General features: G+C 37.2%; 1 protein-coding gene across 1 annotated transcript; it reads left to right on the top strand.

The window, feature by feature from the left end:
- Positions 1–753: 753 nt before the first annotated feature.
- On the top strand, positions 754–18,868 carry LOC105045148 (probable acyl-CoA dehydrogenase IBR3). The gene is made up of 16 exons (XM_010923316.3): positions 754–1,101; positions 2,858–2,998; positions 3,190–3,321; positions 4,375–4,563; positions 6,217–6,294; positions 7,688–7,807; positions 7,927–8,025; positions 8,097–8,214; positions 10,647–10,915; positions 11,116–11,310; positions 14,296–14,438; positions 16,345–16,429; positions 16,543–16,752; positions 16,825–16,977; positions 18,182–18,286; positions 18,366–18,868. The coding sequence occupies exons 1-16, from the start codon at positions 823–825 to the stop codon at positions 18,555–18,557; spliced, it is 2,508 nt and encodes an 835-aa protein (XP_010921618.2). The 5' UTR covers positions 754–822; the 3' UTR covers positions 18,558–18,868.
- Positions 18,869–19,341: the final 473 nt, after the last annotated feature.

The following is a 19,341-nucleotide window of genomic DNA, read 5'->3' as shown; positions in this document are numbered from 1 at the left end:
TTCATAATAAATTGTTATCTTCTTTATCAATATTTAATATTTTTTTATTAATAATTTATAAAATATTTATTTATGTGCATTAACTTCAAAAGAAAAGATATTAAAGGCCTTGCTGATTAAAAAAATGGAGTGAGAATGGATCTTCAGGAGGATTCAAAAGAAATTTTTCTTGAACTTTCTTATAAAATTATTTATTAACAAAATAAATATTTTATATATTAATAAAATATATTTTAATAATTAAATAATTAATAAAAATAATATTTTAATGATAGTATATTTTTTAAATAAAAAAATAATTATCTTATGACTTCTGCTTTAGTAGCAACAGTGATTACTAGGATTTTTTTTTTTTTTTGGTAAAGCTGGGAAACTTCTTTTACACTAGGTCCAAAAGATTATATTTTAATACATTAATAAAAAAATAATAACATTTTAGTAAAAATAATAACACTAATAATATATTGTTATTTTTAAGATGTATATTTTCAAAATAAAAGATATATCCCGTAATAACTGCTATTTTTCTTTAAAGGCGTGTCCTTTTCATGCGGGACCCACAGCGTTATTAGAATAACCGCCACGTGGTGCACGTCGCATCGGGTATAGTTTCTCATTCATCTTTCGCTCGAAAAATACAACCCCAACTCTCCTCCCAGGCGACCCGCGGGGGACAGGATAACCCCGTCGATGCCCCACACGCGGGCCCTATCATCCTATTGCCGTACCTCCCCCCTTTTTAATTCCGTTCCCTTTTCTTTTGCCCTCCATTCAAATCTCTCTCTCTCTCTCTCGGCGTTCTGAGCTAGCAAGGGTTCTCCGATGGCGATGCTCACTTCCAATCTCCTCGACCCGGTGAACTCGGGGCACCGGTTCGACGAGGCGGCGCTGCTCCGCTACGCTGCGGCCAACGTGGAGGGCTTCCCGCCGCCGCCGGTGGACCTGACCGTCTTGCAGTTCGGCCACGGCCAATCCAACCCCACCTTCTGCTTGGAAGCCGTTTCCCGAGTCTTCCCTGGGGCTGTCAAGCGCTACGTCTTAAGAAAGAAACCCCCCGGTGTTCTCCTCGAGTCCGCTCATGCTGTTGAGAGGGAGTTCCAGGTCTCGCTCTTCTCCTTCTCATCTTTTATATCCAAATTTTCTTCGGTTGTGAGCTCTATATGCGATGATTGTTTGGGAAAGGGAAAAGACCGAATTTTGGGTTCGGGATGAAGTGGAATTATGGATCCTTATGCTTCCTCGCATGTAACGATCGTTATAAAAGATGGACTTTTTTCTGGCAGCACCAGTTAATTTTATAATTTGATAAAAGAAATGGTGGGTTCTTTTCTTGTATTGGGCGAGTACATCTCGAGTTCTGAAGAGGTGACTATTGCTCGCGCAAATGGGTTGCACCTTTCGATGCAGTTCAAAGGAGAAAAAAATTGGTATGACATGAAATAAGCTTATGAGAATCTTGATGCGTTATTTCGACAGTTATAACAAGAGAAGTGATTTGTTCTCGTAGTATGGCTTATTGCCCCTGACACTGAACCTATATCCTCACTTCCATTGTGCCTTAATCCTTGGAGGTGAAAGTGGATCAGATAATATCCATCCAGATACATTTTTGTATCTGAATCTATTCGGATACAGATAGAAATTTGACCATCCAATTAATATCTGTATCCATATTAATATCTATCAAAAAAAAATGGATATGGATAAGGATAGGCAATTATATGATCCATATCCAAGTATCTGATTCTATTTATAATACTATTTAATTTTATATAACACTCGTTAACTTTTAAAGAAAATATATAGCCACATTAATATGCTGGTAATTTGATTTACCATCCACTTGGTCATATCTTTGATTTTGTGGTTATGAAGTTTAATTATCCACTTTATATCCATATTTATATCCATATTTGCAGTATCCGATTTGTATCCGTTTAAGACAAATATAGATATAAAATTTTCAATCTGACTAATATTTGTATCTATATTTGTATTTGTTAGAAAAAACAAATATAGATATGAATATACTGGTATCCGATCCATATCCGATCCAATTTCAACCCTACTAATCATCAAAAAGTGTGCACTGGAAGTTTGGGACTGCTGAGCTCTATGCTTTGTTTTTATGTTTGCAATTGAACACATTTTTTCTAGCAAATGTGATTCTTTAGAACATTTTACAATTCAGCCATTATGTAAGATTCTCCTAAATCACATGCTCGCTGATTACAAACCAGAGTTTGCAAATCATAGTTGTTTTTCTTCATTCACCCCATCTAGCTACTTCCTATATTTCTTCAGTAAGATATATCAAGAATAAACAGTGAGTCTGTGCTTATCAAGTTGAACCGGAAAAGGCTAGGTTCTTGGTAGTTCTATTTGCTCAGCGGTTAATATCTAGTTTTCATAACTCAATAGTTGTCAACTTGTCATGCATTCTGGCATATTGACTTGCCTACATGCTGATCTTCACTTTTAGCTAATGTTTATCTTAGTTCAAATATTTTTAGCTCAAAGTGTTTATATTATTTTCTGAAAAAAAGGTAAAGGGAAGCATTCTAGTCATTGTTCAATCTTCAATTTATAGATAGATCTCCATTACAATGTGATATTTGTCATGCACTGGCCTTATTTTCTTCCACCTTTATTTGGTTGATTATTAAATATTTGTGCATGGTTCTTTTAACCAAACAGGGTACAAATGAGTTGATATAATGACACTGCGCAGGCTAATTTGTAAAACGAGTAGTTCTTCCATTTAATTCAGTAATTGCATTGCAGTTTCATGTGTTATTTTAGTTTCTTTTCCCCTGCCTCTCCACTGTTTCCATTTGATTTTTCGATGATGAAACAGGTTCTCAAGGCATTAGGTGTTCATACAGATGTTCCAGTTCCTAAGGTTTTTTGTCTGTGCACTGATACGAGCATACTCGGAACATCTTTCTATATAATGGAGTATTTGGAGGGACGGATGTTTCTAGATAATAAGCTACCAGTAAGATTCATGATCCTTGATTTGCTTGTATTTTCTGAAGTTGGTAACAGTTTAGCATATGTTATTACAATATCAAATTGAATACCTGGGTTAGGAAGGTCTGAGCTTGCTATTCTGTACCTTTTTTTCTTTTTTTTTTTTTTTAAATTTTATAGATGAATGTTTTAACTAATCCTTCATTTCTGTGACAGGGAATTATCCCTGAAAGGAGGAAGGCAATATATCAAGCAACTGCGAGAGCTCTAGCTTCTCTACACAAAGTTAATGTGGATTCCATTGGGCTACAAAAATTTGGGAGGAGGGAAAACTACTGCAAGAGACAGGTAAGTTCACTTGTTTACTTCAAATGGCTTAACTATTGAACTATGATTTACCTGTACTCCTGTCCGTGTATAAGGATGCCTCCAAATTCTCTGGTGGGCATCTTATTATAAAAAGCCTTTTTATGAATGAGTTCATGCTCTCAGTGTGGAACCAGTAGCCATTGCCTGAATGGATTGTGAAAACTGGATCATTTATTTTCATGACTATTTTACTGTTTTATTTTGATTTTTTACTATTAAATAAGTGAACCTTTTTGTTCCATGAAAGGAAGAAGTGTGGAAAAATATGATAATAAGGGCATAGAGAGAGATTGTTGTGATGGATTTTTGGTAATACACATGGGATAGAGAAAACATATGTACATTAGAGGAAGTTGGAAAGCTCAGTGGTTCGAGGATAAAGTAGTGAAGCATCTGGGGTGGCTTGGTTATTTTTGGCAGTCTCTTATTGATTATGATATTCATATATGCTAATATATGCTAAACTTCTACCTCCTTAGTTGTGTATTCACATTGAGGACCAAGTGTCAGAGCTGGGCTAATTGGAGTGTGAGAAGCATATTTGCATGGGTCTGGTATTTGGTGCCTTGATGTGTGTCTGTTAACCTATGCAAGTTGGTGTGCTTTTTGATATTAGCATGCTGCTAAATAAGGGTGTCTTCAGAAGTATATATTAGATTAACCAAATAAAGGCAAAGTTAAGAGTAGTCATTCCTTGAACTAGTGAAATTGGGTCCGAATACCTTGCATGAATCAAATAAACTTTGTAAATTGATGGAGATTACCTTAGGCATATTGCTAATTTTGCTCGCAATACTAAATAAAGGGCATCACAGTGCCCAAGGCTCCTTCCATCATGGAGTCTGGGGAGGGTTAAATATACACAGCCTTACCCCTATATTTGGAGAGGTTGTTTCTATGTTTCGAACTTGTGACCTCCAGGGCATAGCATAGAACTATATCAGGTTTCTTAATATACTCGCAGACTTTTAGACAAACATGAAAAATTAATGTTGATATGCTTCAATGAAAATGCTCATCTGTCTGTGATAGGTAGAAAGGTGGGAGAAGCAATATCTCGCTTCAACTGGTGAAGGAAAACCTGATCAAAATCCTAAGATGCTAGATCTGGCTAGTTGGCTGAAGCAACATATTCCACAGGAAGATTCCTCAGCAGCATCAGGCACTGGTCTTGTTCATGGGGACTTTCGGATTGATAACCTAGTCTTTCATCCTGTTGAGGTTGGTTATTTGCATATATGCTCAACTATTGCATTTGCATTTTGCTTTATTCAAACAAATAGCTGCATACTAGGGAGAGTAAGAGGAAGAGAGAGAGGATATAATATAAGTATTGTTTTCCATGCCTATGTCGCTTGGTGTGCATTCAATTGAAATTTACATAATCGACTATTTTGGATAGCTTTATAATGAAAATAGATATCTCTATTTTCTACACTTTTAATGATTATGTTTATTGTGTGTACATTTAAAATTATACTTTTTTTTTTTCCATAAAGAGAAACTAAAATACACTTGTTACATCTTAAAAATCTCCATATTACAAACTAAAGAAAAGAAAAATTTTGAAGGTTACACACACACACACACACACATATGTATGTATGTATGTACATACGTGCATACATACACACACATATATATGATTACATATGTGTATGACTGTATGAGTAATCCCCAAAAGCACAAGTTCAGATCTTATTGCTGGGGCCATTTTATGAGTTTTCTTTGTTTTGCTTGATAAAACATGATCTCCTTGGAACTATGGAAGGGGGGAGGAACATTATGATAGGCTGGCTCTTGTATGCCTAAAAGTTATCATATTATTGGAGTCTGATCTATCTCTTCTCTTTTTTAACCACAATAACAAGATCTTGTTGGACAGTGGGATGATCCTGCATCAGATAGGCAAGGGATATTAGGTGGCTTGAAATACGTATGAGCCCATCAATCTATCAGCTTAAGGTTTTGGTCTGGATTTAGCTGTCCATTTCGCTTTGTTCTCTCTCATTGTTTTTCATTTGTCTCCCTTCTTCGGGTTTCATCCTGTTGGTTCTCCATGTCCGAGGGAATGATGGAAAGTGGGATGGTCCCACATTGGATAGGCAAGGGACTTTAGGTACATGTTGAAAGCAATAGGGGAGAAGGGAGCGAATGGATAGCTAAGGGGTGGCTGGCTTTGATACCATGTTAGCAACCCATCTCAAAAGCTTAAGCTGATAGATGGATGGGCTCATGTGTCTTTTAGGCCACCTAATGTCCCTTGTGTATCTGATGTGGGCTATCCCAATCTCTAGCACCCCTTTGCACATGGAGAACCTGCAGGGCAAAATCTGAAGATCAACATGTGAAAAGCAAGGGGGAGAATGAAGTGAAATGAGATGGTTAAAGGATGATAACTCCGATGCCATGTCAGCAGTCCAGCCCAAAATCTTAAGTTTATAGGAGGGTGGGTTTGTGTATTTAAGGCCACCTAAAGTCCCTTGCCTATCCGACGTGGGACTATCCCACTCTCCAACAAAAATTACTGGAATGAAAGATACAACTTTTAAATATGGCTCTTGTGAGGGTTCTATAGCATGTTGTAGTTGGCTTTTGACTTCGAACTATCTTAAAATGAGTAATGGCTATCTCATCTTTTTTTGTATCCCTGCTAATGGGCTAATGAATGTGTAGCATTTCTTCTCATACTTTACACCATTTTTTATGTGCCTTTTGATGTTATAATTGGCCCTGAGATATCTACACTAGGCAGCAATCAGTTTGACATCCAGAAAAGTGATGAACGCCCCTTGGGGCTAATAAGCACCTGATATACTGCTGTTCTGATATTTATACAAGAAGGCTCACGATTTTCCTTCATTTCTTCTACAGGATCGAGTTATTGGTATTCTTGATTGGGAACTATCAACTTTGGGGAACCAAATGTGTGATGTTGCATACAGCAGCTTGGTACTTTCTCCTTTCTTTCATTCTTTTGTATTATACTTATAAGTATACTGCTTTATTTGTATTATATCATTACTACATTTTCTGTAATTTATGATATCCATTTCTTGCATAACATACACAGACCCTGTTTCCTTTGTACTCGTTTCCTTGTCCTATCTTCCAGTATTAAAAGGATTTCGTGTCATCATGGATTGCATTGTTGTAGTTCTAACTTGTTATTTCTCTAATTCTAGGAGGCTATTGATTATGGCTTAAGTGTTTAATAGGCCATGATCCTTCCATATTACTTTCAGGTGGTGAAAATTTGATGTATCAGGATTCAGGTGCTTTAATTTTTTTGGATTAGTTTGTCACTTTGAAAATTTACTTCAGCTACTTTCACATTTGCAATAATGTAATGAATGAGTGATGGAAAAATATTTACTTAAATATGCCAAAAATTTCTGTATAACAGGAACATGCTTTACACATAGCTATGATCATATACATTTCATAGGTCATTCAACCCATATACCATAGCTCATCTTTCTTTTACTAGATGAATGCTTTGAGAGAATGAATTTCTTATCCAGGTTGTGCTACATAGTCTTGCATTTAGGTTAATGTATATGAATCTTATTAGTTTGAGTTGTTCTAACCAGAGCATCATGCCCTATTCAATCATTCAAATGCTTGCTCTTTCTTTCACACCCACTTCTGAATGCTGTCATCGAAGTACGTCATCTCAGTACCAGGCCCTGTACTGGTGCTACCCTGTTATTGTGTCAGTATTCTTGGTATTGAGGTTGGTTTGGCATACCGCATGTTGATATGTCCCCTGTACCACATGCAGGTACTGAACTAACACAATACAGTATGCCCCATACCTCTTGGCTCGGTACAGTATGGCATGCCTTGGTTGTCACCTTCTTTGCTGCGACTTCCTTTCAGATCAATCATCATTTATTGCTGGAACAATTTTTTTTCTAAATTACTGCTTCTTAGGTGCTTCTGATTTTTTAACTATGCTTCACTATATCTGCATGTGCTGCCAATTCAGGCAGCTAAGATGTGGGTTAATCATTTTCAAATGTACTCAGCTGATGGATAAGAAACATCATAGCGGATACTGCAAAAATCCATCACATGTATCACTAGCAACATTGACAGAAGTCACAGAACTAGTTAAAGAATTGGCATGCTCTTACATGGTGCATGTCTGGTATAATTTCAATCTTTCCATATCATTTAATCAGTACTATCATGAATTTTAGCTCTAAATATGTAGAGTTTATATTTTGTAATTACCATCAATTGAAATATTTTAAAATAGTGCCTGCAAAGCATGAAATGATTGTCTAAAGCTTTTGAACACAATAGTGTCAAGTCAAACTTGACTTAATACTTTTTGCAGCCTTATATTGTGGACGTGATGCTAGTTGATAGAGAATCATATGGAGGATTTGAATTTAATGGTACTCCAGAAGGCATTCCTTCTTTAGCAGAATACCTGGCTGTATACTGCTCTGCTTCAGTAAGCACTGACTTGATGGTTCTGTTTTTAGCAATCTTCTGGTGGTGACTTCATTTATCACATTGGCCCTTCGTCCCATACTTACTATTGCTAACCTTTTTATCTGAAATTGATCTCAGGGAAAACCTTGGCCAGCTGCAGGCTGGAAATTCTATGTTGCCTTTTCTTTGTTCCGAGGGGCATCCATTTATGCAGGAGTATATCACAGATGGACTTTGGTATTCACCCTCCCTAATGCAAAATTTCAACATGTTGTTTATTTGTATTTAAATGCCAAACACAAATGCAGGGTAATGCTTCTGGTGGTGAGCGTGCTCGATATGCTGGAAACGTAGCTAATGTTTTGATTGATTATGCCTGGGCATTTATTAATAAAAAATCTGTGCTTCCTCTTCAGCCCCCACAAGGTACTTATGTTATCAAAATTAATTTCAGATCTTGTCAAGTGGTTATTTTCATGCCAGTAAATATTTACTTCTGTGAGCATTCTTGTGTATGTTAGATGTTCTGGTTGTATTCTTATTATAAAGAACTTCTGTCAAATGGAGTTTAGAATCATGTGTTATTGCTGAGCAGAACTGTTTCAGCCACAGTGTTGATTATTGACTTCAATCCATATTTCAAAATTCTTTAAAACCAAAGGACGAAAAGAAAATATGGAAATTGAGAAACTCTGAGATTAGACTAAAACATTTAGAAGTGTAGAAGATAGAAGGATGAAATAGAGGCTGTACGTTTTTATTTTTTCTGGCAGAAATGGAAAGATATATGGAGGGATGCACCATGCATGTAGATAATAGTTATCATATGATTTGATATTTTTTGTTTTTCTCATCAAAAAAATATGGTATATATTTTGAGACTGAAAAAGATTATTAGTTAATATATCTTAAAAACTATTTATATCAATCATGGGACCAACTTTGTTCCTCAGAAGCATATTAGATATTGGAGATAATCTGCTTATTAGATATTAATATGTAGAACGCTTTTGTACCAGTAGAAGCATTTCCTAGAACTTAGGTATCTTCTGAGGATGCTGCTGGCAAATGATGATAATGCTGAGCATTCATCACCTAGTATATCAGCTATACCTTTTCCTATTGACTTCCATCAAGGAAAATTTCACAGCAATAACCATTTATGTTTTCATAAGAGTGAGGGCTAAGGTTCGCCGAACCATCTCGAGCCAAGTGATTTTGGGCATGCCAAACCATACCAACGGCCTACCGGTGTGGTTTGGGCTTTCAATTTAGAACACCTAGAAAATAAAGGGAGAAGGAAAGAGAGGAAGAGGGGGGGGAGGGAAGGAGAGAAGAAGGTTGGTGGTGGCCATCGATGTCCTGTCAAGACCATCGGAGGGCTATTGAGGCCTCCAGAGCTCTGTCTAAGTCCAAATAGATGAAAATAGATAGATAGATAGATAGATAGAGTGAGAGAGAGAGAGAGGGAGGGAGGGAGAGAAATGGAAGGAGGGGGAGGCCGGTGGTGACTATTGGAGGGCCGCTATTGGAGGGCCGCTGAGGCCCTTGGAAGGCTGAAATCTCCTTCGACTTTCGTGAATTGGAAACATGGGTGATTGTCCCTGTTTCGAATAGGGCAATTTTTTTTTTTTGCCCTGATTCATAGTGAAGTCGGCAACAGTTTGTTTCAAACCAATGGAAGCCCCCTCGGGTGGGGGGGGATTCCGTTCTTATGGAGGCCTCCGCGGTCCTCCGACAGCCACCACCAGCCTCCCCCTCCTTTCGTTTCTCTCTCTCTTCCTCTCTCTCCCTCCATGGCCCTCTGATGGCTACTGCCGGTGTCTCCGCCAACCTCCCTTTCCTTGTCTTCCTCCCTCCCTCTCTCTTTTTAATACTTTAGTTCTCCCTCACCTCAACTTTGTTTGCCGTGTTGGTTGGGACCTGGTATAGTCTGATATGGGGATGTATCGAACCATACCGCCGACTGGTCAGCATGGGATCTGATTCTAGTTCTGCGTACTTTCATGAGGACTGATTTGAAGTGGACAGAATCACCTCATTGAACAAAACCTGACTAAATTAATCCTGGTAGCTTACCTATTGTTTTAAAACTCTGGGATTTTTTAAAGCATTAAATTTTAAATTGGCCAAACCATGTGGTTTAGGTGATTTTGCCCAAGCTGCATCATCTTCCTAAAACATTATCATGGCACCCCATTTTTGAACTACTCAAAGAGTAATAGTTGAAGGTCTTGGAAGCTTATTTAGGAAAACTTATGCTTTCAGGGCATCACTTGCTATTTATGCTGTTTACTAACTGGATAAAACTCACTCCAGATCTCCTGCATTCTTACTTTTTTAAGATCATGACTGAGTTCTGAACAACTCCATCTAACAATACTCTTGATAAACACTATATTGTGAAAGATGCTGTAAATCGTTGTTACAAGTTCAACTGTTCTGTGGCTTAGGTTGATGATTGCTGTACCCCTCATGGAGAAATAAATGGCATAAAAGAATTCACATAACATATGCTCATAGTTTGTGGTTGATTCAGTTACTGTGGTCATTTGTCTGGGTAACTTCTGTTCTTTTAGGCTCATTTTTGACAGCATGGTAGCAAATTAATGCCAGCATTTAATTCTCATTTTTCAATGCAGAAGGTCAAATTGTTAGAAGAAGACCTTAATGACTCGAACCAAAATCTAGTCTCTAATAGTTTTGCAATATTTTCATTTGGATATCAAGATAAGAAACTTAATTTTTGTTCAGTGTGCATGTATGGTTTATAAATACTATATCAGTATCTTTTCCACATCAAGATCTTAGTTGCTTCAGAGATCTACAAACATGTCACTCTTGGGATTTGTATTCAGGTATTCAGGATTCAGAAGTTTCTTGGAAAAAGTTGGATAAAGAGAAAGAAGATTCATACCCTGCAAAGGAACAGGGCAAATTTGTACCTAGTCAAAAGGTTTTGGAACTTCGTAATAAATTACTAATGTTTATGGAAAATCATATTTACCCAATGGAAAGCGAGTTTTATGAACTTGCACAATCAACTGCACGCTGGACAATTCATCCACAAGAAGAGAAATTAAAAGAGTTAGCAAAGAGAGAAGGCCTGTGGAACTTGTGGATCCCTGTATGTATCTTATCCATATACTCTTTATTTTCATTTATCTTTGTGATCCACTTATAGGTGAAACAAATTTTGTTGGTTTTGATCCATTGCTTTCTTCAATTATACTTCTATTAGTTTATTTTTAAGCAATTGCTGCTTGGTTATGAAGTGATGCATATTTTTTTGGTAATTAGTTGTGTATGGCTGTGGTTCATGTGCAGTTGGACAGTGCTGCTAGAGCAAGGAAACTGCTTTTTGATGGAGAAGATCATGCTTCTGCAGGATACTGGAATGATCATTTGCTAGGTGCAGGGCTTTCGAACCTTGAGTATGGATATTTGTGTGAGATAATGGGCCGTTCTGTTTGGGCACCACAAATTTTTAATTGTGGTGCGCCGGACACTGGTAATATGGAGGTACATAAAAGCACCCATTATGTCCTAAATGCTTTAGTGACTGTGTTTTAATCTGGTGAACCTCTCATAACATTTGTCATAGTTTCAGTCAGGAATGTCTTTTGTTATCAATGGCAGTAATTCATATTTATGGTTTCTTTTGCTTTGTGACTGCTTAATGATTACTACATTGATGAATTACATCATTATACATTCAATGGATTGTTTTGTGATATCTTTTAATATTGACAGTGAAGTAGCAAAATTTTCATTTGCTCCCTTTATGGTCACCTGGTCATAAGTAGACTCAAAAAGAATTGGGAAATACTTTAATTTAGATAAGACATCTAGCTTTAGTTTGAAGAAACTCAAGTTGGGGACTGAATTTGAGTCTAAGCGGAAAGTCATGAGTATTTTTGCATGAAAGGATATAAAAGTATGTTTGCTGTTGTAAGATAGGTGTTGTTTTCTACCAGTACTTCACAGGCACCAGAAATATATTTTAGATTAAACTTATGCATCAAGATTATTAGATGGAAAATGTCCTTGGGAATCTTCATTAGAATTGAACAAATATTTGATACACGACAACTTCAGGAGATTTTCTTTTCCTAAAAAATGACCTTAAAATTTTGAGTAGATTTTTTCAGCATCAATACTGCAACAATCCATATACTTAAATGATAAACCTAATTACTACCTTTTCAATGAATTATAAAGCAAGAAAGTGAGGTCTCATATGCAAATGTTAAAGGGCCCTGAGCTATTGAAGTTTAATGAAAAAATCAATGCCGGGAACTTTTTAAATAAGATAAGTGATGTTTAAATGATCACCACAATATCAACTAACATAACTCCATTTTGACTTGTTATAAATAAACTCGTCGGCGTGGAACATTCATGCCTTCCCGCCCCCAACCGCCAAACCAAAGCCCAGTTAAGTCTTAATAGACATGGATGCTAAGTAGGGCTGTCAATTAGTAGAGCCATTCCAAGTGGACTGAGAGTCCCTACCTGTAGAAATGAGTTGGGTTCAAATTTTGATCCCTGAAGCCCTATTGTACCCGAAATAGGATAAAGCCCAAACCTTGTTGGGCTGTTTGAGAACATGTTGGAAAAGAACTGTGGCCCAATTTGAGCTTGACCTTGCCTGGAAATAGTATCCAAACTCCAGTCAGGTTGGGCCTTATACCCTTGGTCTGGCTTTGAGCCAGGTCAGCCTCTGACCTGAGGTTTAAACCACAGGCTCTATTCAGGCTTGAGTCTTTCCTAGCCCATTGATACCCTTGATGTGAATGATCCTTAGGGAAATCCATAACATAAACAGCTTATATTGTAGGCCTTGTTGTTAGACATTACAAACTGTTCCCATCTTTACTGCAGGATCAATGGTTTTACTTTTATCATAGTTTATATGCCATGCTTTTGGATGAAGCTTTCAGCAATGCTACATGGGCTTGGGTATGAGTGTGGGGTTGTGGGCTTGTAAGTGTGGATCCTTTAAATCTTTCCAAGTTTTGGGTAAATCAAAGAATCCAGGTTACTGCATTTTGCCGAGCTATCATTGGCATGTTGAGTCTCTTGATGCACTTGTTGACAGGGACTCTTCTGCTGGAAAAGGAGTATGGTCTAAGGAATGCTGAAATACGCTCTCCTCAAACATGGGTGCTTGTCATTTGGATGTTAGACATTATTTTTATGGATAGCCTCTTGATAAGCTTGTGGTGCCTGTTTGGCATGAACAGCTACCGGAAGAGACTATGACTCAATTTTGAGAAATAATCAGTGGTTGCAATGCATGTATTATGTCCTTTGGATGGTGATGCGATATTGCCATCTATGTCAAAAAAGCCTAGCAGGGCAATGCATTAGGGGGACAATCAGCAGAAAGATGGCTCTGAGGATGAGCATGACAAGAAAATTGACATGAGAATTAACTGTTGCTTCAAAGGGATGGCAAGAAATGAGGAACCAGACGATCAGGAGAGCATGTAGGCTCTGAAGAAGGTATAGGGGTGATCTGGGATGGTCCTATTTGACAATTTAATAGTTTATCCTCATTCAAGTAGTTGGGAATTATGAAATGACTGCAAAATTTATTTAAGGTCACTACAGTTGACATTTCATCTTGAAGAGCCCTGCCATCATTGAGCAAACTGATACTAGATAATGTTTTTTGTTGGGTTTTGTATTATTTTTGTCACCGAGTGGCTCTGTATCTGTTGAGATGAACAAACTCCTGTATGATTAAAATATTGTTTAAACAATAAAGGGAATCTATTACTTGATGAAAGCTCGACAAGCAGACTGTAATAGAGTGCTCAGGGACTGACATTTAGTCTCACATTTATAGTCGGAGAAGTTCATGTTGAGGGTGTAGACCATGATTTGAAAATTTGATTTTTAAAGTACTTATGAAATATATATCAGACTCTAGAAATGACAATCAATTTCAACATGCCATAATATGGTGATAGTTGCTGTTTCCTCCACACCTTTTCTTCATCATGTCAATATTACAATTGAGTATTTGTGATCCATGATTTGATATAAAAGCTTATAAATCCTTTTCAACCTTTAACACATTTTACACTTAAATAAATATGTTGCCATCGAGGAAACTAGGCAATCTTTGTAACTCTTGGATATCATTGTATCTCTCCTCATTTTTTGTCATTTTAACAACATGTTTTTTAAGGTCTTTCTACTTGCTCCAAATTCTAACTATTTGATTTCACCCCCACCTCCCCCACAGGCACAAAAAAGAAGGGAAAGAGGTTTTTTTTGGGGGGGGGGGGGGTGTGGGTGGGTGGGGGTGGGTGCATGAAATCAAATAGTTAGAATTTGGAGCCACTAGAAAGACCTTAAAAGACATATTGTTAAAATGTGGAAGAAAGAATATTCAAGTTCACTGATATGTCATTGTCTCAGTGCTTTGTCAAGTTCAATGATCACATATGGTGTGACAATAAATATTCTGATTCCAACTATGGTTTTCTGTTTTAGGTATTGTTGAGATATGGAACTAAGGAACAACTTAAAGAGTGGCTTATTCCTTTACTAGAAGGAAAAATTCGGTCTGGATTTGCAATGACGGAGCCACAAGTTGCATCTTCTGATGCAACCAACATTGAATGCTCGATTACTAGGTAAGATCATATGGCAGGCTGAAACAATGTTTGGTTTAAAGATGCAAATTCCTTGCAAAAACACTATATATTGTCTTCCCAGGCATATCACATGCAAAATTATTAAACTTTCATCATTTGCCTTCCATTTATGCTGCAAGCATTTGGTTCATCACTGTTTCTTGGGTTTATGGAATTTTTGTATACTTTTTCTTTGTCTAGTTGGTATAACATGCAATTTGCATATTGTTTACATCCATTTTCGTGTTCATGTGGTATTCCAATAACCTTTATTTTTTGTACATAAAGCAACTTTCATAATGTTACTGTTCTGTTCAAATTGGGATGTTGGATGGGTAATCTTGTACTTCAGTCCTTTCTGATCGTTTAAAGTTTTTTCTCATTATTTTTTACATTGGTTGTAGGTTATTTTCTGTTACAACAGCCAGTGCCATATATTTATATCAAATAATTATTTGCCTGATATATATTATATACTCGGTAGTTCACTGTGTCCACATTCTGCATACTCAAGCAATGCATTTTTCTTTATCCAAATTCAATTTAGTTGGCTTTTCTAGTTAAATGATCTATACTGTGTTTTAGTTAGCATAAGCAGACTTATGGGCACTGTTTTCAGATTTATAAACTTAAAAGCATCATCTCTGCTTCTTTTGGATTAGGTTGTTTTCATTATGAAGTAGAACCAGTCAATCTTAATCAGGAGGATAGAAAGCATGCTGCATCGATTTTGAAGGATGGTTAGACTTGGAAATTTTGTATAAAAGTGATAATTGATATAATTTAAATGCTTTTTGTTGGTAAGATAATCTAAATGAATAGATCCATGATGTCCAAGAACTTGCATGATAATCTAATTTTGTATGATAATTCTACAGCAGGCCTAGTTCAGTAGTTGAGCCTGTTCAATGAATTTCCACTAGAAGTCACATGTTTGCACTGTACTCGATGAACAGAAAGTAAATGTTTGAGAAGAAAAACTTTTGCTGTTTTGCATGTGTTATTTTTGATGATGTAACTGGCTAAAGTTGGACAAAGTGAGTCGTAAATTGGAAGATGAAAGAATGTACAAAAACATAAGGGTCTTAAGATATTTGAACAAGAACTGATTTACGGCATTGTGATATGAAACAAAATGAGTTGTAAGGCTCTCTCTTGACTGTTTTACAGAGTTAGTGGAGCTGCCGGTGCTAGTTTGGGGTATGTCTCAGGCATTGGCCCATAAATAATTGCCCCCAGGTATTTAGCTTAGACCTTTTTTTCAAAAGAAAAAAAAGGAAGAAAGAAAGAAAAGAAAAGGCATTGCCTGGATGTAACTCTTTAATGGGTTGTTTGAATCTAACAATGGGGGAAATGAAGAAAGAAGGAACTAATTGATTGTTTAACATCCTTGCTTGACTCCATGCCAACCACTTGACTGAAAACAAGAGCAAACTTCTCCAGAAAAAGGAGGACGAAGGAGAAGAAGAAGAAGAAGAAAAGAAAGGAAGGAAGAAGAGAAATTTGGCTATGGCAATGAACCTTTATAATGATAGAAACCTCATGATCTATTATGACGGGAGGTCAATTCCTTCTAGATGCACCTTTTTGTGGGGAGAAGACTGCAGTTGACTTACATGGTCATTGACATAAAAAATAACTTGTAGTCTGTTCAGAGGTTGTTCAGAACATCTGTGAATTGGATTGCATACTTGTATACTAATATGAATAATGTGTAGTCTTCCTATGGCACGGAGTTGTTTTATTTCATTTTTTTGATGCATTCTTTTTCTTGCTCTTCATGTGTCATGATTCATGAAGTTGAATCATCTACCTGTTCTGTTGTCTCATAAATTGGCAACTGCCCTAGGATGCACCCAACATGGATTTTTACCTTTAGCTGTTGCTGCAATGATGTTTAATGCAGACAGGGAGATTTTTATGTCATTAACGGAAAGAAGTGGTGGACAAGTGGAGCAATGGACCCTAGATGCAAAATTCTTGTAGTTATGGTGAGTTAAAACTGTTGTCATCGCAAGTGGTGCTGAGACACATGAATGATGTTATTTTTCTTTCTTTCTTTATTTTACCCCCAAGTAAACCAAAGATATGAATTGCCATGCAGGGAAAAACAGATTTCACTGCTGCTAAGCATAAACAACAGTCAATGATTTTAGTAGACATCAATACTCCTGGTGTGCAGATAAATAGACCATTATTGGTCTTTGGTTTTGATGATGCACCTCATGGTCATGCAGAAATAACTTTCGAAAATGTGCGTGTGCCAGTAGAAAATATCCTGCTTGGAGAAGGACGAGGGTTTGAGATAGCTCAAGTAAGCATTAGTTAATATCTTCTTAAAGAGCTCCTGAACACTTGAAATTCCTGAACATCTTCATCTTTGCAGGGTAGGCTGGGTCCTGGAAGATTACATCATTGCATGAGACTGATAGGAGCAGCAGAACGTGGCATGCAAATGATGGCTGAAAGGGCTCTTAGAAGGAAAGTTTTTGGAAAGTTGATTGCACAGCAAGGTTCCTTTTTGTCTAGTATTGCCAAGGTAATGCTTTTGCTGATGCATTCACTAAATATTGGTTTTGAGGACTTAGGTTAGCCACCTTAACGCAGAATGCAGAAAACTTGAGAACTAGTGCTAAGTGGTGATAGTTCTAAAGTTAAGTGTCTTGGAATGAATGGACTGCCATCATTTTTTAAGACTACCATTTCATAGTGCTAATGTTTGATTCTTTACACAGAATCTTTGTTGAAGTGAATGGATGCTTGAAACGAATGCAAGTTATAAACCATAGGTATTCGGAAAATTAATATAAACCATAAATTCTAGCATGTCGGTTTTTGCATGAAATTAATCATGACCTATGAGCCTCCTATTCCAAGCACCTAAATCTGCTATCCATTATTATGGACTACCTTCTGAATTAGGATCTACTTGGTAGGTAGGGGAATTGCGTCGAAAGCAAATTTCCTTTGAAAATCCTAGTTTTACATTTTTTTGTTTAAATAAAATATTGAAAATTTTGGCATATCTATTTCCAAATCCCTGAAGTATTTTCCATGTGAAAATTCTATTTTTCCTTTTGCATTTCGAAAGTTTACCTTGCAACCAACCAGAAACTTAAATGCATGCTATTTGAGATCTTTCTGCATTATTATTTTCCAGTTTATCTTATGTGTTCACTTATTTCAAACTCTTCCATTTATCTTCTTTCTCCTTTCCAGGGCTGCAGATTGTCTCTGCATATACTTGTATCATCTCAGTGAGTGCCTTATAATTTGCAGGCTGTGCATTTGCTTCATTCTTGACACCACCAGTTCTTCCTTGAACATCCACCTTGTTCATGCGTGAAACAAGTATATACCTGGGCCCTTATTATTGCCCATTATGTGAACTACTCTTCTGCAGTCTCAAAGGCATGCAGCGAACAAACCGCATAGGTTCACATCCACTTTTATCCACATTTTTAGTTATATTAGGATCTATCGTCCTGACCCAGAATCATTTAATTGTAGAAATTGGCTAAGTGAAACTGATTGTCACTCTCTTTCATCATAATCCATATTCTAGATTGAAAGAAAATAAAAATGACAATTGCTCTTTTCTGTTTATAGAATATCCTTTGAAAGTGTGTAAACTCTTGCAATTTTAATTTCTGTGCAGCCATTTTTTAACATTTGGTCATCTTAATCTAGTGTCTTTTTTGATGAAAAATGCTGACAGCATGATCTGTCATTGGGTTTTACAGTGTCGAATCGAACTGGAGCAGGCAAGGCTCTTAGTTCTGGAAGCAGCTGATCAGCTCGACCGGCTTGGGAACAAAAAGGCCCGTGGAACCATCGCTATGGCTAAGGTACAATCAAGAACTCTACCTGAATATTCCCATTTTTTCCTACCGACTTGAGAAGCAAAACCAATCACCTATCTGGCAGGTAGCAGCACCAAATATGGCTTTGAAGGTGCTCGACATGGCAATGCAAGTTCATGGTGCCGCTGGTTTATCATCGGACACTGTTTTGTCTCACTTATGGGCAACCGCACGGACTTTAAGAATTGCAGATGGCCCCGATGAAGTCCATCTAGGAACCATAGGTAAGCTAGAACTGCAAAGAGCCAGGCTATAAAACTCTATGTTGTGAAGACCTTGACCTTGATGGATGCCTTCGAAGGTACCCAGTTCTCAAAGATACAGGGTATTCAATAAAACCAAAATAAAACAGTCCAGAGGCAGGAAGCAGTGAGGACTTGAAAGGTTGGGGAGCGCATAAGGTAACTGGTGATTCATTATACTTATGATTGCGAAGGTGGATGTTTTCTTAAAGCTGGCATGGATTTGGATGTGAACATAGATTCATTGCTTGAAATGAACTGGAAATCTCTATTGGAAAACCATGTTATACCAAATTTTATAGCTGGAGCATTTTTTTCGCCTTTAGTTGGTATTCTTGAATTACTTCCAGGCCTGAATTTGTGCTGGCCGTGACAAGATTTAGATAGAACTACAAAAAGGCTTAGCCAACTTTGATGCTGCTTGAGCTCATTGCAATTATGCTAAATGCCTGTGTCATCAAGCTATCAGGTCCCCAACAGGCCAATAACTACGTCAGCGAAGCATTTAGGCTACTTAAAACATTTGTATGTTCACAGTGGAATCAGATTTGCCCATTTCAGTAAAGCTCAGCTGAAACCACCGTCATGTAGTGGGAGCTGAACCAGATATGAAATGAAGCTTCTTAAAGCTGGGAACGGGTTTGGTTCCTCTATTTCCCAAATTCAAGCTGACTAGAGTTTGATGCTTTCTCGATCAATCGTCTCCTTAAAGGCTGATGCATTCCTCCATGGTGTTTATGTTGGTTCGTGAGAAAATGATGACCCTTTTAAAATATGGGATCAGCAAGCCTTCATTAT

Source organism: Elaeis guineensis, chromosome 5, assembly GCF_000442705.2.
Source record: "Elaeis guineensis isolate ETL-2024a chromosome 5, EG11, whole genome shotgun sequence".
Lineage (NCBI taxonomy): Eukaryota > Viridiplantae > Streptophyta > Magnoliopsida > Arecales > Arecaceae > Elaeis > Elaeis guineensis.
This window is presented reverse-complemented; position numbering and strand designations above follow the sequence as displayed.

Bases quoted from the DNA above. Each gene is read 5' to 3' on its own strand.
- LOC105045148 (XM_010923316.3), top strand. From the start codon at position 823: ATGGCGATGCTCACTTCCAATCTCCTCGACCCGGTGAACTCGGGGCAC. The intron at 1,102-2,857 runs GTCTCGCTCTTC...ATGATGAAACAG, and splicing joins CTGTTGAGAGGGAGTTCCAG to GTTCTCAAGGCATTAGGTGT. The intron at 3,322-4,374 runs GTAAGTTCACTT...TGTCTGTGATAG, and splicing joins AAAACTACTGCAAGAGACAG to GTAGAAAGGTGGGAGAAGCA.